This window comes from Lissotriton helveticus, chromosome 4_1, assembly GCF_964261635.1.
Source record: "Lissotriton helveticus chromosome 4_1, aLisHel1.1, whole genome shotgun sequence".
Lineage (NCBI taxonomy): Eukaryota > Metazoa > Chordata > Amphibia > Caudata > Salamandridae > Lissotriton > Lissotriton helveticus.
In genome coordinates, this window is record NC_136063.1 from 1,634,648,145 (window position 1) to 1,634,675,012 (window position 26,868).

The window sequence follows — 26,868 nt, forward strand, 5'->3', positions numbered from 1 at the left end:
ATTGTCACTCCTCATTCTTCTGACACAAAATTGAAGTTGTATCTCCTATAGTCTACTTTATTTTTGGGAAGAAACTTTGCATTCAGTACCTCACACATGCATTAATATGTAACTGCTTTGACAGAAGAAAGAGTCTTGACTATTTTATAAATGCCTCCGCCTGCCAAGTTCCTTAAGGGTAAATAACATTATCTTTCATCATTTTCAGTGGTGGCCTTTACAATGCTTTCAAGCCTTTCCTTCCATTTGGGGCCTAGACTACTGGTGGCCATTATAATGAATGGTTCTGTGGCTTTCTGTTACATTGCTGAACCTTTTTTTTCCCCTTCATTTTACTTGGTCCTCGCTTGTTGTTTAGTAAATTGTTTAAATTTTTTTATCTGCTTATACAGCTGTTTGTTTGTTCAACATATTTGCTGTTTGGCTACTTGTTAACTTATTTATGTATTTAACATGTTGACTGCTCACTTACTTGCATGTCTTTGATAAGGTGCCTGAGGTTAAAATGACACTGTCGGTCTCACTTGACCCTAAAATTGTGCCATTTCACAAGATTAAATTTCGGTCTGTTTTTCTTTGCCATATGCTCGCACTCTGACTGCTTTTTCTTTGGGCGCCTTCCAGTGCTTGCATTGGCACGTTGATGCACTTTTTTTTATTACACGTCTGTTACAGTCGGGCTTCGGATTCACCCCTTCCTCACTGCAGTCACACAGTAGTTAACGCTTCAGACTGATTAGTCGGTACTTGTTTTGTCCACTTGTGCTTGTTTGTTAGCAACAATTTAGCTAGTGATTATGATCGCATTGCCATGGGATGCCCTTCCAGGATAATGGGACTCTGTTGTGGGCTCTGCCCAACTGCAGAATAGAGGCTTTATTTTCAGCTTATTTAAGTGATGTGTTAATAATGAGATTAGGTATCAAGTATTCTATTTGCATTGCTAAAATGAACCCACTGGACCAGGTGTGTGGCAGTAGGTAGTTACAGGGTAGTATGCATGGCAGATAGTGTTATTTACCAGTGGGGGTTTAAAGCTAAAGACTATTGTTCCATTTGGATACCAGAGTTGCTCAGTTTCTAAATTTGTCTCTCAAAGTTGCAAAAGCAGCCAGCCAAAGCTTACTCCAGGAGGTGGTAAAGGGATTAGAACTTAGATATAGTCTGAATAGTAATAACTCTTGTTAAACTCAATCTTTGGCCAAGTTATATTTTAAGATAGCCTCATTTAGAGAAGGGGAATTGAGAATGAAGCCCCAAAATATGCTATGTAATTCATCTTCCACTACATCCCAACAAAAGTCTTCTGATATCTCTGTGGTCTCAAAATGCCCTGCAAAAAAATAAAGCTAAGTTGGCTACACTATTTGTTACACACTGTACTTATACGAGGTGACCTCCATTCAGTTTACTGCCTGGTTGATCAATTCTTCACTGCGCCACTCGAACTTGACCTGAGTCCCAAGTCTCTCGAGATCGGCTCAGGCGCGACATTCGAAGCTGCCTGGGGTGGCTCAACCAACAGCTTGAACCCAAGTCTCAACGCCGTCACCACATCAGAAATGGAGCAGATACGGTTATTGGACTCACAAGGTCCGACGCTCCATCCCATTTCACCTACTAGGATCCATAGATATACTGCCATTTGATGACAATGTAAATAACAATGCCCCTTATGAGGTCGGCAATATATTTGATGACTTAAAGGATGTCCGTGACCTACACACCCCTCCACACCTTGGTCAGTCTTCCCAAAATCCAGCTATGGCAAGAGATGAATTGGCCTACTTCACTTACGTGATCAAGAGGGCGGTAGATGTTTATGACAACAACACAAGATAATACAAATGTCCTCATTGAGGTCCTTAACCCTAGACTAACCAATCAAGAACCTCTACTTTCATTCAGCAAGGTATTGACTGATGGGCAGGCCCCTAGAAAAAGACAGGATCTTGCCTCCTAGTTAATCAGCAAGTGGAATGATGGCATAGTCTTGCTCCCGGGGATCTGGATTTTTGATTTCTACTCCCTACTCCGGAGGGCCTGGTAGTATGAGTCACCTCAACCCTAATGCCTTCCCTCCATCCTCCCAGCCAAAACAAATGGAGACATTCTGCAGGCTTTGCCCTAAGATCTATTAACATGCCAATCTTCCTGGGCAGGTAAATGCATGCACTATGGGACACAGTGGGAGACATCTTGCCAGCTGTCTCCGACAACATCTTACAACCCTACAGTGCCTTGTCATGGATGGGCAGGACACAGGAAAGTACTTAATTCTGTTGGGCTTAGACATAGCTGACTGTCTAGGTAGTGGAGTTGGGACAAGCGTAGTGCTTCCACAGGGTTCTCTTCAGATGCCAAAAATGCTTGATGGATATGCCGTTTGATGGCTCTAGGTTGTTTGGAGTGAAGTAAAATTCATCCTTATAAAGGTTCAAAGAGAGTAAGGCCACTGCTTGCTTTCTAGGCCTAACTCCACTGGTTCTGCAGATCCTGCTGCAGCTTTGCCCCTTTCGAGATTTTGGTAGGGTATACCAGCAGAGGCTATGCCAATACAGGCCTTAGTAGCAACAGGAATCTGTTGTTTCGGGGTAGAGGCTGAAGATTAAGCTAACAGCAGTCTGGCCCCCATGGTCGAATACCTACCCAAACCCCAGTCCCCGCTTCCACAGCTGCAACAAAGCTGTTTTAATTCACCCTCAATATCTCACAAATTCCTGGTGGGAAGTATCATCTTTTACCTGCTTTGATGGAGGAGCATCACATCGGACCAATGGATGTCCAGATCATGTAACACTCTTATTCCATACCCTTCACATCATATCACCGGGACATGCAACCTATACCACAACCCACCTGGAGGGCCACTTGTCCATACTTGGTGCTGACGTTCAGGCTCTTGGCCGAAGGAGGAACAGTGAGGGGGCTGGCTTCAGAGTTTAGGATTGGCTGTTACACCCATTATTTTCTGGTGTTGAAGAAGGATGTAGGCCTTTTACCCATTCTGGAACTGTGCCTTCTGAACTTCTTCCTCCGAAATAACATGTTTAAAATGTTCAACCTGGCCCAAGTTCTGTCTTCCCTGGAGCTAAGAGACTTGGATGGTGATGTTGTATTTGCAGGAGGACAGCTATTTTCACATTTCCTTTATGCAATCCCATAGGTGTTAACCTGTGGTTTCGGGTAGGCCAGGAAAATTTTCAGCTCTCCGTGCTCCACTTTGGCCGTAGCTGTTCACCTTGAGTGTTCATAAAGGTGATGGTGGTGATCGCAACACATCTGCAGAGGTTAGGAATACCAGTATTGCCATTTCTCGACGAGTGGCTACCTCAAGCAGTTGTAACATATCTCCTGATGACAGCCGACCTGTTGACATCATTGGACTTTTCCATCAATGCGACAAAGTTACACCTGACTTTTTCTAAGCGTCTCCCTTCATTGGAGCCATCCTGGACGCTGTGCATTTCAGAGCCTTTCTTCCACCTCAACTAGGCCAGTCCATTCAGGATGTTACTCCGATGTTTCAACCCTTGACCTGTGTCTCGGTAAAGATCTCTAAGGCTTCTGGGCCTCTTGGCTGCCTGTATCCTGATCATGGACCACGTGGGCTCTGGAGTGGGATCTGAAGTCTCAGTGGGGTCAGCACCGAGAGGACCTATCAGAGCTAATGGAGACTGCTAAAGACCTCTCCCTATCTCACCCAGAACTCTTGTTGGTAGCCAGTGCATCTCCTCGTGGTTGGGGACATCACCTGGGAGAGGTGGAGATCGGAGGACTGTTGTCTCTTGTGAAAACTCACCTCCACATAAACCAGAGCTAGAGTTGCGAGCTATTCGCCCGGCTCTCAAAGCGCTCCTGCCTGCCATCAAGGCTCTCATGCATAATGTAATTGCCATCTGGTATTATTTGCGGGTCCTGTGCTAGGAAGTTCTACATCTCTGTAAGTGGCTGAACTCTCGTTTCCCTGATTGGCCAGCACCTGGTCGGATCTTTGAACACTAAGGCAGACGAACACAACCACTGTTACCTAGCGGATCAAATTTTTTTAAAAGCTTTATTTTGTTTTTGTGAAAGAAAACAGAAGAAAAAATGCGACAATCCCGCACAACTTCCCACGCAGGGGGCAATCATAGAGGCACAGAGCAAGGAGATTAAAGCCTAGGGGGCAACCACAATCTAGCCCAGAGGGGCATTCCGATGAGGCAGTAAGACAGTCCATATTTACAACAAGGGGTGGTGATGGAAAGAGTCTCTGAATTAAGCAGAATACTCTCACCCAGTCAAGAGATCAGGGCTAGATCCAACACCGTTTTTTAGCTCATTGCACCATCCCAGTTTCAGAACCTGGCTGTATGCAAATTAGTCTGTCCCTGGCCCAGTGCATCATGGGAACAGGGCAGACCAGACTACAAAAGCCAATTCTTACACTGGGAAGGAAACAAGCTTCCGGGGACCGGTTTCTGGCATTTCAGCCGTCTTCGGCCCGGCTTGCTTGAATCCTGATGGTGCAATGAGCAAGGGACTCACATCTGAGTATACCCTTCCACGCTTAGGGTGGACAAAAATATTTACAACAAGGGGTGGTGATGGACAGAGTCTCTGAACTAAGCAGAATACTCTCACCCAGTCAAGAGATCAGGGCTAGATCCAACACCGTTTTTTAGCTCATTGCACCATCCCAGTTTCAGAACCTGGCTGTATGCAAATTAGTCTGTCCCTGGCCCAGTGCATCATGGGAACAGGGCAGACCAGACTACAAAAGCCAATTCTTACACTGGGAAGGAAACAAGCTTCCGGGGACCGGTTTCTGGCATTTCAGCCGTCTTGGGCCCGGCTTGCTTGAATCCTGATGGTGCAATGCGCAAGGGACTCACATCTGAGTATACCCTTCCACGCTTAGGGTGGACAAAAATATTTACAACAAGGGGTGGTGATGGACAGAGTCTCTGAATTAAGCAGAATACTCTCACCCAGTCAAGAGATCAGGGCTAGATCCAACACCGTTTTTAGCTCATTGCACCATCCCAGTTTCAGAACCTGGCTGTATGCAAATTAGTCTGTCCCTGGCCCAGTGCATCATGGGAACAGGGCAGACCAGACTACAAAAGCCAATTCTTACACTGGGAAGGAAACAAGCTTCCGGGGACCGGTTTCTGGCATTTCAGCCGTCTTCGGCCCGGCTTGCTTGAATCCTGATGGTGCAATGAGCAAGGGACTCGCATCTGAGTATACCCTTCCACGCTTAGGGTGGACAAAAATATTTACAACAAGGGGTGGTGATAGATCAAGCCCTGATCTGTTGACTGGGTAGGAGTGTTCTGATTAACTCAGATACTCTGTCCATCACCACCCCCTTTTTGTAATTATTTTGGCCACCATGAGTTTGGAAGGGTATGCTCAGACATGAGTCCCTTGCTCATTGCACCATCAGGATTCAAGCAAGCCGGGCCGAAGACGGCTGTAATGCCAGAAACCGGTCGCCGGAAGCTTGTTTCCTTTCCAGTGAAGAATTGGCTTGGTAGTTTGGTCTGCCCTGTTCCCATGATGCACTGGGCCAGGGACAGACTAATTTGCATATAGCCAGGTTCTGAACTGGGATGTTGCAGTGAGCTAAAAAATTGGTGATGGATCAAGCCCTGATCTGTTGACTGGGTAGGAGTGTTCTGATTAACTCAGATACTCTGTCCATCACCACCCCCTTTTTGTAATTATTTTGGCCACCATGAGTGTGGAAGGGTATGCTCAGACATGAGTCCCTTGCTCATTGCACCATCAGGATTCAAGCAAGCCGGGCCGAAGACGGCTGTAATGCCAGAAACCGGTCCCCGGAAGCTTGTTTCCTTTCCAGTGAAGAATTGGCTTGGTAGTTTGGTCTGCCCTGTTCCCATGATGCACTGGGCCAGGGACAGACTAATTTGCATATAGCCAGGTTCTGAACTGGGATGGTGCAGTGAGCTAAAAAATGGTGATGGATCAAGCCCTGATCTGTTGACTGGGTAGGAGTGTTCTGATTAACTCAGATACTCTGTCCATCACCACCCCCTTTTTGTAATTATTTTGGCCACCATGAGTGTGGAAGGGTATGCTCAGACATGAGTCCCTTGCTCATTGCACCATCAGGATTCAAGCAAGCCGGGCCGAAGACGGCTGTAATGCCAGAAACCGGTCCCCGGAAGCTTGTTTCCTTTCCAGTGAAGAATTGGCTTGGTAGTTTGGTCTGCCCTGTTCCCATGATGCACTGGGCCAGGGACAGACTAATTTGCATATAGCCAGGTTCTGAACTGGGATGGTGCAGTGAGCTAAAAAATGGTGATGGATCAAGCCCTGATCTGTTGACTGGGTAGGAGTGTTCTGATTAACTCAGATACTCTGTCCATCACCACCCCCTTTTTGCAATTAATAAGACAGTCCAGGCAGTGGTCGTAGCGGAACCACAGTTCAAGAGTCATGGTAGGGTGGGTAGCTCAGTGAGGTAGCAATAGCGAAACATACACTCATCGCAAGTTGCATTGGGCCTCTGTATGCCTCAGTTATTATTTAGGTGTGCCGCAAGAATACAAATCAACAAGCCTGAAACAGATGGAGAGCCCGCACCGTGGACGGGCATACTGCGGACGGTAGACCCCTGGAAAGGAAGCGGACCAAGTGTCCCCAGCGGAACATAACGTTTTTGAAATTGCCCAGGAAGATGTCCGCTACGCGTTCCATGCTCAATAGTTTCCACAATCTCGCATGCCACAGGGAGATCGCAGGAGCCTCCGGTTTCTTCCAAGCTGCAGCTAGAGGGAGCTTGGCCGCTCCGATAAACAGCCACAAAATCTTTTTGTCCGCCCGAGCTCTGGATCGAGAAGACCCAGCAGGATATGGGCCATTGAGTCAGCTATTGGGTATCCCAAAATCTCTTTGACATGGAACAGGATCTCTTCCCAATATGGGCGGATGATCGGGCAGTCCCACCAGATATGGCGGAAATCCCCCAACAAGCCGCAGCCCCTCCAGCATCTATCAGAGGAGGTCGGGAAGATGCGATGCAACTTGGCAGGGTACAGGTACCAGTCCATGAGTGTCTTAAGATGGGCCTCCCTTAGCTCCACCAAGTGATTATGCGCAGCAATGTCCTGCCACAGGCGCGACCATTCCCCATCCGAAATGTCTCGCCCGAGGAGCTCCTCCCAGAGACCCATATAGCGGGGTCGCGGCGACACGACAGAAGTAAGCAGGAGGTTATAAATGAAGGAAATAACGCCCTTCATGGTGGTGGTCCGCAAGAGGAAGGCCTCAAAGGGAGAGGGAGGCCTCGTGGCCGCATCGCGGACCGCAGGCGATAAGGCCCAATGGAGCAGCTGGACGTGATGGAATCGCTCGGACCGAGGGACTCCGTAGTCCCGCATACAGTTGTCAAAGGTAAGCGGGGTATAACCATGAAACAAGTGCGTGAGAGCACGACAGCCCCCTCCCCTCCAGACATCAAAAGGGCCCTCCCGTAGCGCCGGCGGAAAGGCCGGGTTAAAGTGTATTGGCGTAAAGGGAGATGGGAACGAAGCCCAGCGTTCATCGCCCGACACTGAGTCCCAGACCTTCAGGGCAGTGCCGGTGGGGGTACTAATGTATGCGTTCTTGGGCCTATCTCCCCTGGGTTTCCACGCCAAATCGACCTCCCCGCCACACTCCTGTCCATATGCAGCCAGTTTTTCTCCGAGAGCTGTTGGGACCACTCCACCAAGACCCGTAACTGCGCAGCTTTGTAGTATAGATGCATGTCGGGGAGGCCCACACCCCCCTCCTTCCGCGGTCGATGTAGAGTAGTAAAGGAAAACCGCTCCCGTCCACCCTGCCAGACGAAACGAAGCATCTGTGTCTTGAGGCGCCGGAAGAAGTCAATCTCCAAAGGTATAGGGAGCGCCTGGAAAAGATATAAGAACTTGGGGAGAAGAACCATTTTAAGCGCATGAATTCTACCTAGCCACGATATGTACTTCGGCTTCCAGCGCTCCAGGTCATCCCGAGTCTTCGCTAGTAACGGGGGGAAGTTTGCGGAGTACAATTTCCCTATCGTGGGAGTCAGTCAGTTCCCCAAGTACAGGATAGAATTGGAGGTCCACGGCAGCGGCGTGAGTGGCCGCAGTCGGTCTACCTCTGCTGAAGAGAGCGTGAGGTTGAGAACATAAGATTTATCATAATTTACCCTGAAACCGGCCACCTCTTCGAAGCGCAACCGGACCGCCTGGACGTGAGGGAGCGAGTGAGCTGGATCCATTATAGATAGGAGAACATCATCAGCAAACAGGGTAATCTTATGCTGTTTCCCCGTAAAAGGCAGTCCACGTATCTCCTCGTGCTCCCGTACAGCTAGCGCTAAAGGCTCAATACTCGGAGCGAAGAGCAAGAGGAAGAGGGGGCAGCCCTGTCTGGTGCCTCGGGAATGCAAAAGAAACGCTGATAGGTGGCCATTAACCGCCACTCTAGAGCGGGGGCTGCTGTAGTTTGCGCTCACCATCGACAGGAACCTGGCCGAAAAGCCGAAGGCGGCCAGTGTGTGAAACAGGAAGCCCCAGTCCACCCGATCAAAGGCCTTTTCTACATCAAGGCCCACCAGGACCGCCGGGATTCTAAATCTGTTAACCTTCTCTATCAAATGGATGACTCTCCTCGTGTTATCATGGTTCTGGCGCCCCTTAATGAATCCAGATTGGTCCGGATGAATGAGCGCCGGCATCAGGTCTTGGAGTCTACCCGCAATGATGAAGGAGTACAACTTGGCGTCACTATTGAGGAGGGCTATCGGTCGATATGAGGAGCATTTGGAAGGGTCCTTCCCTGACTTGGGGGTAATTGAAATTATGGCCTCGGTCATTGAACCGGACGCTTCCCAGGACTCTGCCATTTCGTTAAAAAGGGAGACCAGAAAATCGCACACCTCTGTCGCGAAGGTCTGGTAGAAGAGAGCTGTGTAGCCATCTGGCTCAGGCACCTTATGGGGCTTCAGGGCTCTAATGGCGTCCAGGACTTCAGCTCTGGTAAATGGGACAGCGAGTAACCCATTCCATTCCTCAGATACCTGGGGCAGAGGAAGGCCGCCCAGGTAGTCCCGTTGTTTCTCAGGCATAAGGGTCTCTCCCGCATAGAGCGCGGCATAGAAACGTCTGAAGAGATCAGCTTTATTCTCGTCCCGATGCTGTAGAGTCCCTGTCACATCTCGGATACCCCCTATGTAGTCCCTTTCCCTCTTGTCCCGGAGCTGTCGAGCCAGGTGTCTCCCCACCTTGTTCCCCTGGGAGTAGGAGAGGTGCCGCAGCCTCAGCAGGGTAAACTCCGCTCTGTTGTTATAATAGGCCCTAAGCTTCCCCCTAACCGCCGTCAAGGGGCGGAGAGTTAATCTGGTTGGATTCTGTTTATGCGCTTGCTCAAGAGCGGCGAGCTCCCCTTCCAGCTCCTCCCGTTCCCTCCGCCGCAGCTTATTAAGGTTAGCATTGAGGGCCAAGAAAGTGCCCCTCAGCGACGCCTTGAAGGCGTCCCATGTGGTGAATACCGACGTATCGGACACTGGGTTGAGAGCAAAAAATTCCCGGATAGCCTTACGCAGCCCCTTAAATGAGGGTTCATCCCGGACAAGTGAGCCCGGAAAGTACCATTTGCGCTGCCCGTCATTCCGCGCCGACCAGTGGAGACAAAACATGAGTAGGCTATGACCAGAAACAGAGAGCGGGAATATACTGGCGTCGCGGACATCTCCTCTAAGGGCTTGACTTAGAAAAATGTGGTCCAAGCGGGAATAGGAGTGATGGACATGGGAGAAGAAGGTAAAGTCCCGAGAATGGGGATGAAGAGAGCGCCACCCATCCACCAGACCCAAGTCTCCTATCACCCGCTGTGTCTCAGTGGAGAACAAACCAGTATCGGATCTCTGATGATGAAAGCTAACCATCTCCCTATGCCATACCAAATTAAAGTCCCCCATCAAAAAAAGGACTCCTTCAACAAAATCATCGACTTTCCGCAGCAGGTCCTGGATATAGCCATTTTGGCCTACATTCGGGGCATACAGAACCACAAAGGTGCACAGTTTACCATGCATCAGACCTTTGACCATCAGCCAACGACCCTCCTTATCGCTGCGCACACCCATGGGCTGAAAGTGGAGGGCAGAGCGGAAGAGAAGGGCCACCCCCCTATGCTTCGTGGAAGCGGACGATCTATAAATAAGGGGGAAGTGTTTATGTTTGAGGCGGGTCTCATCCCTGCGCGCCAAGTGAGTCTCCTGGAGGCCCACCACATCAAGCTGGTGATCATTCACATACTTCCAAACTTTCTGGCGTTTCTGCGGTGAATTTAAGCTTTTCACACTCCATGTTCCTATATTGATGGGTATTACGAAGTAGAGACCCTTCCCCCCGCTACTGGCACACAGTCAAGACACCTCACGATCTCCCTCACCCATAACTGCCAATGTGCAAATCGTGTTGGCGAACCACAGCGAGTATAGCCACAGGGAGCAGGTTCCGGGAGAACGCACCCCAACCAACACCTCGCTGACTTCCCTCCCCCGTCTCCAAACCACACCTCTCCCCATGACCCAATCCAAAGTATTCACGAGTTCCACCCCTCCACCCCGCCCCCAAGTGCATCAGGATTCCAACACCACAGTATCAGCAACCCAGCGAAGTCAGTATTGCAGACATACTGTACCCCGGGGTCCAGCCCCAATCAGCCAGAAGGCAGACATACCACACTCCACAGGCCGGAAGCTGCGCCGAGCCACACAACTTGGTCACCACCACTGTCCCCCATTCCCCAGCCCCCCCAACTCCCTCAACAGACCCCCCAGAAACCCTCCCCTCTCAAGACCCATAAGCTCCACCAATAAACCAGCAGAACAAAGAGAAACAACAAAAAGAAGAAAAGCAACCACAAGAAAGAACAGTGGCCCTGATAGTCCCAATATGTGGACGTCTGTAGGCTCCCCCAGGGGGTGAGGGTCGTGGTACCATTGAACGTCCCCCCCAAAGGGCTGGTCCGGGGTGTCTTCCCAAAAGTACATAAGTACCCACGGTACCTGAAAGGGAGGTGTCCCTCCGACGCCAACTAATCGTCCTCCCAGGACTCAGGCCGCTCCGGAGCTATCCTGCAATGGTGTAACTGTCACCGTTGCTACAGATGCGACTGCTGCACCTTTCTCCTGGAGGCTAATCGTTGGGTCCGGTCTGCTCGAGGCCGTCGCTGGGCCCACTCTCTGCCAGGACAGGGAGCGCCGCCTCCGCCTCGACGGGGAGCCCCTGCTGCTTGAGGAGGGGACAGCGTCATCCAGGCCCAGGAGGTCCTTGGCAGCCTGTAGGGATCTGACCTGAACCAACCTGTTTTGCCATCTGAAGATAAGGCGAAAGGGATGACCCCAGGAATAGGCCACATTCTGGTCACGCAAGAAAGCGGTTACAGGTCGAAACTCACGCTGCTTCTGAAGCGTCGAGGCCGCCAGGTCCTGGAACAGCTAGGGCTGATGGCCCCGAAACTGCAAGGAGGGGATCCCTCGGGCCTTCCGAAGTATGCGTTCCTTCAGTTGGTAGTCGTGGATGCAAACCAGAATATCGGGGGGTGGGACCCCTCCGCGCCTCGGCAGACCAACTCTATGGACCCTGTCCATTCGGATCTCGCGGATGTCCTCCTCTCCCAGGACCTGCAGGAAGAGGGCCTCCACGTAGCCCCGCAAATCTCCAGCCTCCCCGTCCCAGGGCACGGCTCGGATGCGGATGTTGTTCCGGCGGGACCTATTTTCCAAGTCCTCTGCGTTGGCCTGGAGATCCAAATTCTGCTCTGTGAGCCGGATCACATCCTGCTGGAGCTGGTGCACGTCTTCCGCCACACCCAGATCATGGTCTTCCAACGTGGCCACTCGCTCTCCGATGCTATCCACGTCTCTCCTCACCTCGCGAAGGTCCGAAGCAAGCTGGGAGCGGAGTTCGGAAATGTCCTCCTTGATGGTAGAAAAAGGTTCCAGCATGAAAGCCTTATTGGCGGGCGCCTCATCGTCTTTCAATTTGTGCGAGGCGCTGGGACCAGGCATGCTGTCTGCTGGGCCCCCTTCTGAAGGTCGTCCTTGCCCGGCTTCTCCTTACGGGGTTTGGTAGACATTGCGCTGTCTTCGACCGCTCCCCTACCTGATGAAGCGTTAAAGACGTTGCTCCACCGTCGGAGGGGGTCGCCAAGGGTCGTCCTGGGGCTTCGCTGCTGTCGCAGTGTTGTATGGGTCCCAGCGCCGGTGTAGTGCAGGGCACCTCAGGTGTTGTGGTCTGTCAACCCCTGCGAGCACGTGCGCCGGAGGTATGGAGACTCAGTGCGCAATCCTCGTCGCGTTGTAGCCAGTGTGATGTAGGCCCAGCACGCCTGCCGGCCGCCGCTTAGCCAGGGCGGACCCCACAGAGCAATCCAGGGAGCGGTCCAACTCATCCCAGTCCAGGAAAGCACCTGTCGGGCTCTCCCAGCTCCAGCCACCAGGTCCCCAAAGAGAGTGCTGCACACACAGAGCCTTCAGCGAGGACAGGATCGTGATGGCCAAAAACACATGCAGCACAGATGGTGGGAGCAGCCTCCCTCGCCCGCCCGGAGACTCCGGCGCCGCGCCCCCCGGCGATGGCGCCCCAAGTCCAATGGCCAGTTCCAGCAAGGCAGGGGGTGGACCGGGAGTCCAAAGCCGACACCGGCTGCCCCAGGGCTGATGGGGGGGGGGGGGATACAACCAGTACACTTGCCCCAATCACCTTACTCCTCCAAAGCCGGTACCCTCACCGCAGGGCCGCTCTCGCCGAGTGCCTTCCACTGGGACCGACGGCCCCACCGCTACTCCGCCAACCGGACTCCTCAGGGGTCGCAATCAGGCAGCCAGGTCCCGTACACCCCTTGCGGGATCCTCCTAGACACCGGAGCCGTGGCAAGCACATCCGGCGGGAGCCGCCATGACACCCGGGCAGGCCGCCGCAGGCACGGAGCTCCAACACAGCGCGAGCAGCAGCAAAGCGCTTCAGAGCGGCCAGGCTCACTCTGGACAGCTTCCCAGACGGGACGAGGGCTTTTGGTGTCCCGGGGGGGCCGCTAAACAAGGCGAAGCGAAAGCTCGGCGTCGGAGGGACTCAAGGGACGTCTCACTCCGCCGCCATCTTGGACACACCCCCGCGGATCACATTTTGAGGTGGCACAGGTCCTCTTTCAGCAATGGGGAGAGTCTTTGCTCAATCTATTCGCCACTGCAGAGCACACGCAGTCACCACAATTTTGTGCATTGGAGTTACCAAAGCCGTTCTCTCTTGGATACACTTTCTATCAGTTGGGCTCGGGACTCCTGTATTCCTTTCTTCCCCTACCTCTCCTATCCAAAGTGCTGAAAAAGAGCAAGAAAGACCAGCCCCAAGTCATCATAGTGGCTGTGGAGTGGGTAAGGAGAGTGTGGTATTTGGAACTCCTGGCCATGAACACTTGTCCTCCGGTCAGGCTGCTCCTTTGGAAAGACCTCCTGTCACAGCAGCAGGGTCGGGCTGGGTCCTACACATGAACCTGTAAAATCTACACTTCCATGCATGGAGATTGAGCGGCCACTGTTGATTGTCTTACACCTTCCTCCTGAAGTGGTTGGTATTATCATGGTAGCCAGGCATCCATCCACAAAAACTGTTTACACAGGACGTTGGTAGAAGTTTGTCGTTCTTATTTTGTCTTTTTTTTAGCTCAGCAAGGCTTTGCTATGACAACATTTACAGGATATCTTTTGGCCCTTTCAGTCTTCGTACATTTATCATATCACGCATCCCTTTTCAAATCACCTGTTGTGATTTGGATGGCTGAGCCACATGTTCCACCAACTCCTTTTGTGATGCAGCAGCTAGACTTTAGCTTTGTTCCTACCTACCTGACGTGCAATCTCATTGAATCGATGCACAGCTGTCCCCTCCATCTCCCAATGGAGGGGGGAACTGCTCCACCATCTGAACCCAAAGCAGGCTCTAAGTTTCTATATCGATCGGACCAGGGACTACCGACTGGATGACCAACTTTTTGACAGTTTCTCTGGGGACAAAAGGGGAAAAGCGGTGCAGAAGAGAACCATCTCTTGATGGATTGTGTTATACGTAAAGATTTGTTATGGGCTAGACAGGATGCCGCTCAGAAGATTTGTGCGCTCATTGTACCAGAGCAAAGGCGGCTACCCCATCTCTGGTGCGCGGTGTGCCAGTCCTGGGCATCTGCCTTGCTGCTACGTGGGCGGCATTCCACACTTTTATGAGGCACTATGGCCTGGACCGCTACGGCAGGTGAGGCAGGCATTTCGAAGAGCACAAGTCTCAGATCTGCTCAATGCTATTCTGATTTCTGTTGGCTCCAAGTCAGATGGTGGGGACGGAGATCATGAAAGAAATTGATGTCAGCATGCAGAGGTTGCACACAATTAAGGGACCCGACAACACATCGAGGATAGAAGGGATCTGAGGCAGAGTGTAACAACACCCCCCCCCTTATTGACGTGCAGGGGAATTTCTTAGAACGTTTCCTGATCAAGTCTGGCTCCTGTGGAAATTCACAGGGAGAGCAATCTGTGGTTAGGTAGAGCCACTACCAGATAAAGCTTTACCTTAGGTAAGTAAGTTGCTTATTAAGACTATTTTGTGTAAGATAATAAATGATCTGCTTATTGATAATTTGTTTCTCTCCTTTTTTTTTTTTATCCATGTATGAACGCATCAAGTAAACTCACACTTGATGCCAAAAGGTCAATTGCTGGTCAGTAAAAAGCTGGTTACGGGTAGAATTGTAACGTATTACATTTATTGGACATTATGTATTAAATGTTTTTTTTTTCTAGCCAGACTATCCTCAACGAGCATCTTGTATCCAATTCTTTGAGATACTTGCCTTGTGACTGTATAATAAGGATTATAGCTGCATTAGAGAATAAGGAATGCTGTCTTTGCTGCTATCCTATGCTAATCTCATAATAGTTCTCTTGCTTGCTTGTATCTGAAAGAGACAAGTTAGTGATAGATTCCTTACCGTAGAATATCCCCAGGCGTCAGACTGGATCCGGAAATTTTTTGCGTAGCAGTACCCATGCGCGTCGGTAGTCGTCGTCCGCGTCCGTCGTCGGCATCGTGGGCGCCGTGATGACGACGTTGGAGTACTTAGACGCCGCCTCCGCGTGCTGATGTCAGTTCTTCTTTTTTCCGCGCCAGCAAGCGCAGATCTGGAAAAAGTTGTACCCTAGTCAATTTTTGACTAACTTTTTACGATCCTTTTTGATCTACTTTCGAAGTCTCTCGACTCCGGCGGTAGGGATTCCCAGGTTCAAAGCCCTGCGCCGACTGATGTCCGTTACCGACCCCCATCGCTGGTGCCTGCACTGTCTAGGACTGGACCACGACGGGTACCAGAAATTAGTGGGAGTAACAACCACACCCTACTTCTGGCCCAGGAACGCGCTCAATGGCCCCCTTGGCCAAGAGGGCCGCAACTTCCTCTTGCAGAAGTTTCAAGTGATCCCCCGACACGCGGTGGTACTGGGGTGGCATGGCTGGAGGGGACGCCTCGAAGGGGAGGGAGTAGCCCCTTTGGATGATTTGCAGCACCCACCTGTCCGATGTGACAGTGCGCCAGTGGTTGTGGTGATGGCGAACCCTGCCCCCCACTGGCGTCACATGGGCCAGAAAGCTCGGACTAGGAGGGTTTTGAGGTGGATGCTGCGGGGGGTAGGAGTGGACTGGCCTCGCCGTTGTCCTGACCTTGTTTAGACGGTCAAACGTTATACACTGATGAAACCTAATATTGCTGTTACGGTCCTCTCCAACTATAAGAGCTACAAAAAAGAACAAACCTGCTTATTATGTTAAATCATTCTGTACTGATATTTGCTTACATTTAGTTTGTCGCTTTTCGTTGCGAGTGGAGTTGCGGTCTATTGTACGCCTTTCCGCCTATACCACTTCTGCCCAGAGTGCTGAAGAAGATCAGGTGTGACCGGGCCCAGGTTATCCTTGTGGCTCCGGACTGGGCAGGAAGATATTGGTATCCAGAGCTACTCAGCATGTCTGTCGATCCCCCGATTCGTCTGCCTCTTCAGGAGGACCTTCTGTCGCAGCAGCAGGGGATGGTTCTCCACCCGAACCTGTCCGGTCTCCACCTCCATGCTTGGAGATTGAGCGGCGACAGTTGAGGCCATTTGACTTGCCTCCTGAAGTTTGTAATGTGATTCTGGCAGCCAGGCGTCCCTCCACAAAGTCGGTATACGCCTGCAGGTGGAACAGATTTGTGCATGGTGCACAGCAAAGGCTGTGGATCCACTCTCTGCCCCCCTTTCTGAGGTTCCCTCTTTCTTCTTTCTCTTGCCCACCAGGGCTCTGCTCTGGGCACTATCAAGGGCTACCTTTCTGCCCTTTCCGCCTTCTTAAGGCTACCTGATCAGCCTTCTTTGTTCAAGTCCCCGATTGTTAACAGATTCTTAAAGGGCATCACTCATATGTTCCCTCCTGTTCCTTTCGTGATGCCCCAGTGGGACTTGAACCTAGTTCTAACTTACCTGATGTGCGTTCCCTTTGAGCCACTTCATAACTGTCCTCTCCGTCTTCTTACACAGAAGACTGCTTTCCTGGTTGCCATCACCTCTGCCAGGAGAGTGAGTGAGCTCCAGGCTCTTTCCTCTAAACCTCTTTTCCTTTCTGTCCATCCGGACAAGGTTGTGTTGCGGACAGGACCCTCTTTCCTGCCCAAGGCAGTCACAGCCTTCCACATCGGGCAGTCCATCACCTTGCCCACCTTCTTTCCGCCTCCGCATCCCTCAAAAGAGGAAGAGAGGCTCCACCGTCTGGACCCAAAACATGGGCTCTCATACTATCTGGATCGCACACGCCAGTTCCGGGTGGATGACCAACTTTTTGTTGGTTACGTGGGTGCTAAGAAGGGACGGGCGGTGCACAAACGGACCATCTCTCGGTGGCTCGTGTTGTGCATCCAGGCGTGTTACTCTTTGGCTAAAAAGGAACCTCCTGTTGGGCTGAGGTTATTGGTTCGCAGACCCACCACCGGGGTTGGTATTGCTGGGGTATCTATTCTACGGTAAGAAATCTATCACTAACGTGTCTTTCAGATGCACAAGTTACTACTTGTGTAACGATATATCTGTAAGAGACATTAGTTAGTGATAGATTTCTTACCGACCCACCCATCCTCCCCGTTCTGCGAACTGATATCTAGGGTTAAGGTCATCCCCTTTCAGGGCCCTAGTTTCATGGTACCAGTGTTGGTTTTTATCATGGCTCTGCGTTTCTGGCGCCGAAAAGCTGTGTATAAGAACTGACCTCAGCACGCGGAGGTGGCGTCTAAGTACTCTGACGATGTCATTACGGCGCCCCCGACGCGGAGCCGCTGACGACGCCTACTGACGCTCATGGGTACTGCTATGCAAAAAATGTCCGGATCCAGTCTGACGCCTGGGGATATTCTATGGTAAGGAATCCATCACTAACTAATGTCTCTTACAGATTTATTGTTACACAAGTAGTAACTTGTGCATCTGAAAGAGACACGTTAGTGATAGATTCCTTACCGTAGAATAGATACCCCAGCAATACCAACCCCGGTGGTGGGTCTGCGAACCAATAACCTCAGCCCAACAGGGGGTTCCTTTTTAGCCAAAGAGTAACACGCCTGGATGCACAACACGAGCCACCGAGAGATGGTCCGTTTGTGCACCGCCCGTCCCTTCTTAGCACCCACGTAACCAACAAAGAGTTGGTCATCCACCCGGAACTGGCGTGTGCGATCCAGATAGTATGAGAGCCCACGTTTTGGGTCCAGACGGTGGAGCCTCTCTTCCTCTTTTGAGGGATGCGGAGGCGGAAAGTAGTGGGCGGTGAGTGGACAGTGGCAGTGTCCCTGCTGCTTTACCTGTAGGTAGGCGTAGGGGCAGAGACATCACGCAGAAGGGCTTGGCTCGTTTCCTCCTTCCCGCCTCGTTCTGACGCCGGTGACTAGCACCGTTCAAGCAGAGGGCGGGGAAGGTCCGAGCAAGCCACTTCCGGTGCGGAGGGGAGGACGGGCAGCGCTCTAGTGTTGCTGACGCTGGGGGGTGATAAAAGGCACTGGACCTCGAGCCCTGGTGGCGGTGAGTGGACAGTGACAGTGTCCCTGCTGCTTTGATGGCGCGAGCTGCAGCGTGTGTGCTGTTCATGTTTTAAAAGGCTGATTACGAGCATTTTAAATAACTTGTTTTAATTGCACAAGGGGCATTAGGAGGTGAGCGCTTCTGGCTTCCTCTGGTTACTGTCACTACGGTGACTCGTAACTTTGATTGAGGGCACTGCGCACTGCTGATATCTTACCTGTAGGCAGGCGCAGGGGCAGAGACATCACGCAGAAGGGCTTGGCTCGTTTCCTCCTTCCCGCCTCGTTCTGACGCCGGTGACTAGCACCGTTCGAGCAGAGGGCCGGGAAGGTCCGAGCAAGCCACTTCCGGTGCGGAGGGGAGGACGGGCAGCACTCTAGTGTTGCTGATGCTGGGGGGTGATAAAAGGCGGATGCCTACCGTGCCGAAGTCGCGCTTAAGTCAAGCCCGTCTGCGCCCGTCCGCGATCGTTTGCGGGCTAGGGCCAGACTCCATGTCCCGCCAGGCGGCCTACTACAATGGAGTAGAAGGGAGTTGATGTCCCTCCGCAGTGGCACCTCCTGTCCAGGTCTGCACAGCATGAGGGTGGAGGAGAATGAAGGCTGCAAGCACTGTCATTTTTCCTACAACTTGGATAGGGATGTGGGAACTGAGCACCACGACCTGGTCTGTGGCCTGCTGAATGTTTTCTCTCTTCGGAAACACAAGCTAGATATGTATGACCTACTCATGGAAAAAGAACTGGCATCTTGTGTTCCTTACAGAGACCTGGCTCGATGAGTGCTCAGCCCCAGATGTTGCGGAGGCGCTACCAGAGGGCTACACCAGGCTAAGGCAGGATAGACGCACTGGTAGAGGAGGGGGAATAGCTATTGTAGCCAAGCAATGCTTACGTTGTCAGCTAGACTATTCCCCTACCCCGGACAGCGAGGCGGGCAGCTTTACCATCAAGGTAAATGATAGCTACACCATGAAGGGTCTTCTGATCTACAGACCCCCGGGCCCCACGGCCGGGTTTGGGGATAGTTTGGCAGAAGGCATCATTAAAGCTGCATTGCGCAGGGACAAGTTTCTGGTACTGGGGCACCTTAATATGCACCTGGAGGACTCCACGGACAAAGCGGCCATGGACTTCTGCCAGGTATTGGGGGCCCTTCAGCTACATCAGATAGTAAGAGGCCCCACCCACCAGCAGGGCCACTTGCTGGACCCTATATTTGCGAACTGGGGGGATGTTGATGCCTTGACCCCGATTCCCATTCCTTGGTCGGACCATTATTTAGTACCCTTCACCATACGTATCCCGGGGGTTAGATTACCAGAGCCAGCGACCCGGTACCACTCAAGGCGGAGATGGGCCACTTTCTCCCAGGCTAAGTTTAGTGCGGCACTGATTAGAGGGGGAAGCCCAGGGGGGGAAGATGAGGAAACAGCTAATGCCAACCTCTGCAAACGCATTACAGAGGCACTTGACTGCACGGCCCCACTTTCCCTTGCAAAAGTGGGGGGCCGTGTTAAAAAAACGGCCCGTGGTATAGCAACGAGCTCCGAGTCGCTAAAACTACAATGAAGCGGGCTGAAAGACAATGGCGGGGGGCTTTCGCAGCGGATGCCAAGGAGGCTTACTTAATTGAGAGGCGCGCTTATCACGGGCTAATCAGGAAACCAAAGCGGCACACTTTGCCACTAGGATCATGGAGGCGGGGAACTCCACCAAATAATTGTTTTTAGTCTACAAAACTCTTTCAGGGGGGTTGCCTTCCACTATGCCAGAAGATTGCTCAGTGGAGTCCTGCAACAGGATTGCGGACTACTTTGCCGACAAAGTGGCTAAAATATACTCTGCCTTCCCTAGCCATCCTATTGCAGGGTCTGCGTTCGTAGAGTCCGCTAGGGAGGGGGGGGAACGACACATGCTAACCAACTTCCTTACCCCATCCCGCGAGACTCTCTTGCAGATCTGTGGGTCAGTCAAATCGGGCTCCCCTCGGGATCCCACTACGCCTAAACGGCTGGTTGACAGCTTGCCAGTGCTAGAACCATACATTAGACATCTTTTGGATGTCTCTTTCAGGACTGAAACTGTGCCTAAAGACTGGAAACAGGCGGTGGTGCTACCACTCCAAAAGAAGCCAAACATCAGCTTCGAAAAATTGGAGAACCTCCGGCCTATTTCCTTGTTATCTTACATGGCTAAAGTGGCGGAGAAAACGGTAAACACTCAGCTGATGAATTTCGTGGAGGAGGCTACCCTCCTGCACGAGACCCAGTTTGGTTTCCGTCCCCGCCACTCGACTGAATCAGCGCTATTGACGGCAGTGGAGACCTTACGCCAGGGGGTGGATGAGGGCCAGACTATGGCTCTCATCCTACTGGGTCTAAGTGCAGCGTTCGACACTGTAGCTCATACCACCTTGCTACAGTGTCTGAATGATGGAGGGATAACAGGAGCTGCACTTGCTTGGATCCAGTCTTTCCTGACTGGGAGAGGCTTTCTGGTTCGCCAGGGAGACTACTATTCGAGGAAGATTGGTTTGGGACAGGGCGTGCCCCAGGGTTCGTCCCTGAGCCCAACCTTATTTAATCTTTGTCTCCCCGGTGGCACGTATCGCTGAAGGTCATGGCCTACGCATAGTGTCCTATGCCGATGACACGCAGTTGGTCAGCTCCCTATCGCGCGTACCCGGTCTTGCGGTGGACAGGTTCAGGGCCTGCATGCAGGAACTGGCCTCTTGGATGTCCAATTGTCTTAAATTAAATGGCAGCAAGACCGAGGTGCTCGTGGTGGGGGGGGAGTCCGACTGCCTGGTCATCGGCGTGGTGGCCACCCTGTCTGGGGGATGTCCCCACACCCTACCAAGAAGCTAAAAACCTAGGAGTGTAGTTCGACACAGAACTCTCCTTTGGACCTCAGATAGGCCGGGTGGTGGGGGTCTGCTTCGGCGTCCTGAAAAGTTTGTGGAAGGTTTTAGATCTCCTCCCTACGGCAGCTCGCAGAACGCTGGTGCATGCCCTCGTCACATCGCGCCTGGATTATGGCAATCTGCTTTACCTGGGAGCCACCGGGAAGGCCATCAACCGCCTTCAGGTGCTGCAGAATGCAGCGGCTCGCCTGATCCTGAAATTCCCTAAGAGATCGGCGTCTAAAGCAGCCCTCCAGGCCCTTCATTGGCTCCCTGTAAGGAGAAGGGTCGAATTTAAGACCCTCTGCACATGCCATCGCATTTTGGGAGGTAAAGCACCCGCTCCTCTGCAGGGCTTGATCACCCGGTATGTACCAACGCGCGCTTTGCGCTCTTCCTGCGCAGGGCTACTTCAGGTCCCAAGGATAAAGAAGGCACGCATGGGGGGCAGGTCCTTTAGGTATCTGGCCGCGAAAAGCTGGAATGCGTTGCCTGTGGACATTCGCCTGGAGTCATCTGAACTTGGTTTCAGGAAGAAACTAAAAACCCACCTTTACACGCAGTAGATCGGGATGTCCTTGCGGTTGGGATTCCGCTCATTCCACTCACCACAGCGCGGGGACACGCCTTTTGTGCGTAACCAGGCGCTATATAAACTTCCCTTATTATTATTATAACATGTGCGTTAAGTTCCGCAGGTCACCTCAGCACTCTCTCGATTGCGGTCTCATGGCTCCTGGTTTCCCGCTACTTTATAGAAATGTAAGACTGAGGAAGAGTTTTTATCGACTTTACATCAAGAGTTTTACATTGGATTGTTCCACAAGTAGCAAGAAGTTTGGCTCAGAATTCCATGTACTCTCAGTTCCTGACCTTGTTAACACTGATGAAACTAAATATTGCTGTTAGGGTCCTCTCCAACTATAAGAGCTACAAAAAAGAACAAACCTGCTTATTATGTTAAATCATTCTGTACTGATATTTGCTTACATTTAGTTTGTGGTGAAGTGATTGTCTTCAGTAAGAGGTCCTCTATCTCCGAGAGATTGTGAAAATGCAATCCTAGAATTCTGAATTCCGTTCTTGGATTGAAAACCTCTTCACTATTTCCATGATTTAGAGATTAGTATTCTCTTTATGTAGCTTTCTCCCTAAGTTGTTTGGGATATAATTCACCTGGCTGCCTGCTTCAATAATGTTGCTTGTTCAAATAGTTTGCTGCTGATTTGGAGCATGTAGAAATTAAAAACATGAACTTTTTGTATTGGAGTTTTGTAATTTTTATTTAGTTTTACTAAACTCTGTTTGAACCCCACTAACCTCCAAGCAAGGCTTAAACTTGATTGTTGAAATTGTTTTTTCTTTTGTTCATTTCAGGTGACATTGGAGTTAACTTCCTGAATCATCTTCTGGACTTGTACAGTTCAAAGCCTTCCGAGTTTCCATATCTTGACCCCAATACCCAAGATAAACAAGGAAACACTATATTGCACATTTTGTTCCAGAATGGAAATGCCAAGAATTTTAAGAGGGCTATAGATTTGTTATCCAGATTTGAAATTAATTTAAATCTAACCAACAGGTTGGGTAAAGATGTAAGGCACAGGATAAAAAAGAATGATCAGCGTCTCATTACATGGGAGAAGGCTGTCCGTGAAGCCAGAAAGAAATACCCAGTTATTCAGTCTTTGAAGTCTGCAAAGTCAGTTCCCGCTGTTAATATTCCATCCTCAAAATCACACCAAGCCTCCTTGCTGGCAGCACACAGTTTAAAATTGGAGACAAAAGCGCATCATGATCAATCACATATTGCTAGGGCTGTTGATGGCCTGGTGAACTCACAAAAGTGTCCCACTAAAAATCCTCAGTTTATAGAAGAAATCAAACCATTGACAATACGAGAAAACCTGGCACAAAAAATCACCGTCTTGATCAAGCAGCTTGCTTTGTGTAAACCAGAGATGGAGACATTGCAGGTAGCAAAGCTTTCTCCGGTCATAGCTGGGACTTCAGGTATGTTAAACATACCATCAAAAGCTATTGAAACTGAAACTTCAGGCGCTAAATATAAATGTCCTGATGATCCGCTTCTGGCTGCTGAGAGTGTACAATGTGAATCTGCAATATCAGCTTCCGATGAAAGAGAAGATGAGGATGCTAGTGAGTTAGCCAACTTGCAGGATTTTGATAACATGACATGGGAGATAGAGTGTACATCAGAAGCACTGAAGAAGTTGGGCAGCAAATCAATACCGCACTACATGAAAAAGAAAATCATCTTAGCAGTACAGCAACTTGGAAATGGAGATTGGGTACAAAGCCTTCAGAAACGTTTGAAATATTTAAACAGCGACATACAGTTGTATGAAGCCAAATTGGACAAAGGTGGCAGGATGTTATGGGAGCTTGCCATTGATTTCTCACCACGTTGTAGCGAGGACCCAGAAAAGATTATAGAGACTGAACAATCCCTGTATTCTGTGGAAAAATCTGGCAGGGTGTACACAGAAATCATAAGAATATGGGACATTGTTCTTGACCATAACAAACTTAACCATGCTATAGACAATATATGTAGTGCATACAACCGTGGCTTGTCCTGCATCCTGCGTAAGAAGCTCAAGGGCATAAGTAAATCTCAGATGTCCTCTAGCACGCATGTACAAAAACGCATTCCTCAATGTTATGTTGAAGATGTTGAGGTGGAAAAATCCAAAGACTTGTTCATACCAGATTATTTCCCACCAGCTAGTGCAGTGGAAACCGAATATAACATAATGAAATTCCATAGCTTCAGTACCAACATGGCACTTAATATAATAAGTGAGATGAATTCTAGTGTTGAATATCCCTTCAGAGTTGGTGAGTTGGAGTATGCAGTGATTGACCTCAATCCTAAACCAATGGAAGCAATTATTTTAATTGGCCGTAGTGGAACAGGGAAGACTACTTGTTGTCTGTATAGACTATGGAAGAAGTTTCATTCATACTGGGAGAAAGCAGAATCAGTAGGTGGACCTTGGTTGGTAAAGAACACTTGGCATAGGCGGAAACAAAGCATTTCTGAAGGTGAGGGCACAGAAGAGGAAGATACCATTGATGTTTCAGACTCTAGTGATGAATCTGAGACAAGTGATTGCTCAGATGATGAAGCAAACCAAGAAATTAAAGGTGAAGGACATTGTTCTGATACAGATGGAGATGAAAACAGTAACAAGGAAGAGAAATTGGAACATTTTCATCAGATTTTTATAACTAAAAACCATGTTTTGTGTCAAGAAGTTCAAAGGAATTTTACTGAGCTGAGCAGGTCTGCTAAAGCCACCAGTCATTTCAAGCCAGTTGAACCTACAGTGTACAGGCTGCAGGACCTCAACGATGAAAACTTTCCTCTGTTTGCCACCTCAAAGCAGTTGTTGCTTTTACTTGATGCATCAATGCCAGATCCATTTTTTCTCAGGAATGAGGATGGTAGTCTAAAAAGGAACATCACTGGCTGGTCCACACATGATGAATTACTGCTACCTGATTTGTTAGATGATGATGATGAAGGTGAAAATGAAGGTGATTATGAGGAAGAGGATAAGACCTCGGAAACCCTATCAAAAGAAACTGACCCTCGTGTTTTTGTGACATTTGATGTTTTTGCAAATGAACTATGGCCAAAGATAGTGAAGGGCAAATCTCTCTATAATGCTTCATTGGTTTGGAAAGAGATCAAGTCGTTCCTCAAAGGGTCTTTTGAAGCTCTTAGCTGCCCCCATGGAAGGCTTTCAGAAGAACAGTACAATAAGTTGGGACGGAAGAGAGCACCAAACTTTCAAGAAGATAGAAAGGAAATCTATCGCCTGTTTTGTCTGTACCAGCAAGTTAAATCTCAGAGAGGTTACTTTGATGAAGAAGATTTCCTGTTTAATTTGTCTCAAAGGCTGCAGAAGCTTGAGGAGCTTCCTTGGTCCATCCATGAACTTTATGGTGATGAGATTCAGGACTTCACTCAGGCTGAGCTAGCTCTTCTAATGAGATGCATCAATGATCCCAATTCAATGTTCCTTACTGGTGACACAGCACAAAGTATAATGAAAGGTGTTTCCTTTCGATTTAGCGATCTGCGCTCTTTATTTCACTATGCCAGCATTCTTTGCTCCAAAGACAAGCACTCCTCTGTTCGGAAGCCAAAACGTATTTATCAGCTATATCAAAACTACAGATCTCACTCAGGTATGGAAATTTATGTGTAATGATTTCATGGTACTTTTATCATACTTATGAGGTGTTTCCACAAAGGCATTGTGTTTTATTTAAATGTTTTCTTTCCCCCCTCTCCAACACTTTGAAATTACAATAAGTAGCTCAAGCCTCTGGTTACTATACCCGTAACATTGTTAACCACTGGAAGTATTAAACACTTAGTTGTGTTGAAGAGTGTTTTGAGATATTGTTATACAGGTATTTACACACTTCCCCCTGCTAACGATCACAGGGCCCCAAGTACACATTATAGGTTCTAAATGTGATTTAAGTCAGATTCCGGCATTGCACCAAGAGTAGTAAAACTGAGTGGGACTCACCTCTTGTCTTTGAGTGGCTCCCGGTCTGAAATTACTGGGTCTGTAAACTCTACACCTGATAATACTGGGCACAGGAACACCAGGCCTGGTCCTCTGTGTGTGGATACACATTGTGAGATACCTCTGCAGGGGCTGAGCTCAGGAGCACAGTGTAGCCCCTCCCCCTCCCATCGCCCTGCCACAAAGCTTCCCCAAGTCGGGGCTAGCGATAACCTGGACCCCCCACCCATTCACCTTTCCCGTAGGAGCCTCCCCCCAAGAGCACAACATATGGAAAGCAGACATGTGCCTTGGCCCACCCCTGCCCTAAATCTTCAACCCCCCCCCCCTCCACCCATCCGCTGACATTTTCCACATGATCTGGCATTTTTGTCTGGTCTGTACATTTGGAAAATATCAGCAGGATATTCCAAGAAATAGGGTCAAAATACATATAAAAGGACCCAGCATTGCCAGGTCCATGTTGTTATCCCCCCTTCTTGGCACACAACGTATAATTGCTGGAATTTGTGCTGGGATACCATCTGGAATTGGAGATTCTGGCCCTCTAGTATCCACGTACAAAACTCTGGAAAACTCATAATCAAGCCCATAATGATTCATTGCTGCACCACATAACATACTGGAAAATAGTGTACCATCATTGTTTATTTCAGGGTTTGTTTTTCAAATGTGATATTAATCTGGTACTTAATATTTATCTTAGAAGTGCATTTCATTTTTTTATTTATTTATTTATTTATAAAGTTTTATATAGCACGAACTTGATCCCGAAGGATATCAGTGCGCTTTACAATTTGAGGCAAAGGTAACAAATCAGAACATTAGTCTAACATTGGGAATCTAATGGGCATTGAATCAACTACCAAAACAATAATCGAAACAAGAGTCAAATGGGGAGTCTAAAAGGCATTGAATCAAATGTTGAGCATCAATGTCAAGTGACGCCCCTGAAAGTTCAAGTATCCAACTGGATAAATAAAAAAAAAAATAATCATAGCTGTGTTGAGGGGAAATACTTTTTTTCTATAGAAGTACAGAACGTCTGTCCAATCAAAACAGGTATTTCTAAGTACCAACAAAGCCCCTCTCTGTTGTTCTCCTGAAAGGAATTGTTTAGGTTGATCACATTTTATCTGGCGACATCTGAGCTGTCAAACGAGGCCTCTGATGAATCAGACATAGGAGCAATAATTAAATATTTCTATATTTTATTGTTGGGACTATTCCAAGAATTGAAATATTAATCTGCTGT

General features: G+C 49.6%; 1 protein-coding gene across 2 annotated transcripts in view; it reads left to right on the forward strand.

The window, feature by feature from the left end:
- TRANK1 (tetratricopeptide repeat and ankyrin repeat containing 1) overlaps positions 1 to 26,868 on the forward strand; it is a 1,265,441-nt gene that overhangs the window by 845,058 nt on the left and 393,515 nt on the right. For both annotated transcript variants that reach the window (XM_078688288.1, XM_078688286.1), the window contains one exon: positions 22,420 to 25,263. In XM_078688288.1, coding sequence (XP_078544414.1) covers positions 22,420 to 25,263 — 2,844 coding nt within the window. The remainder of the gene's footprint in view (positions 1 to 22,419; positions 25,264 to 26,868) is intronic.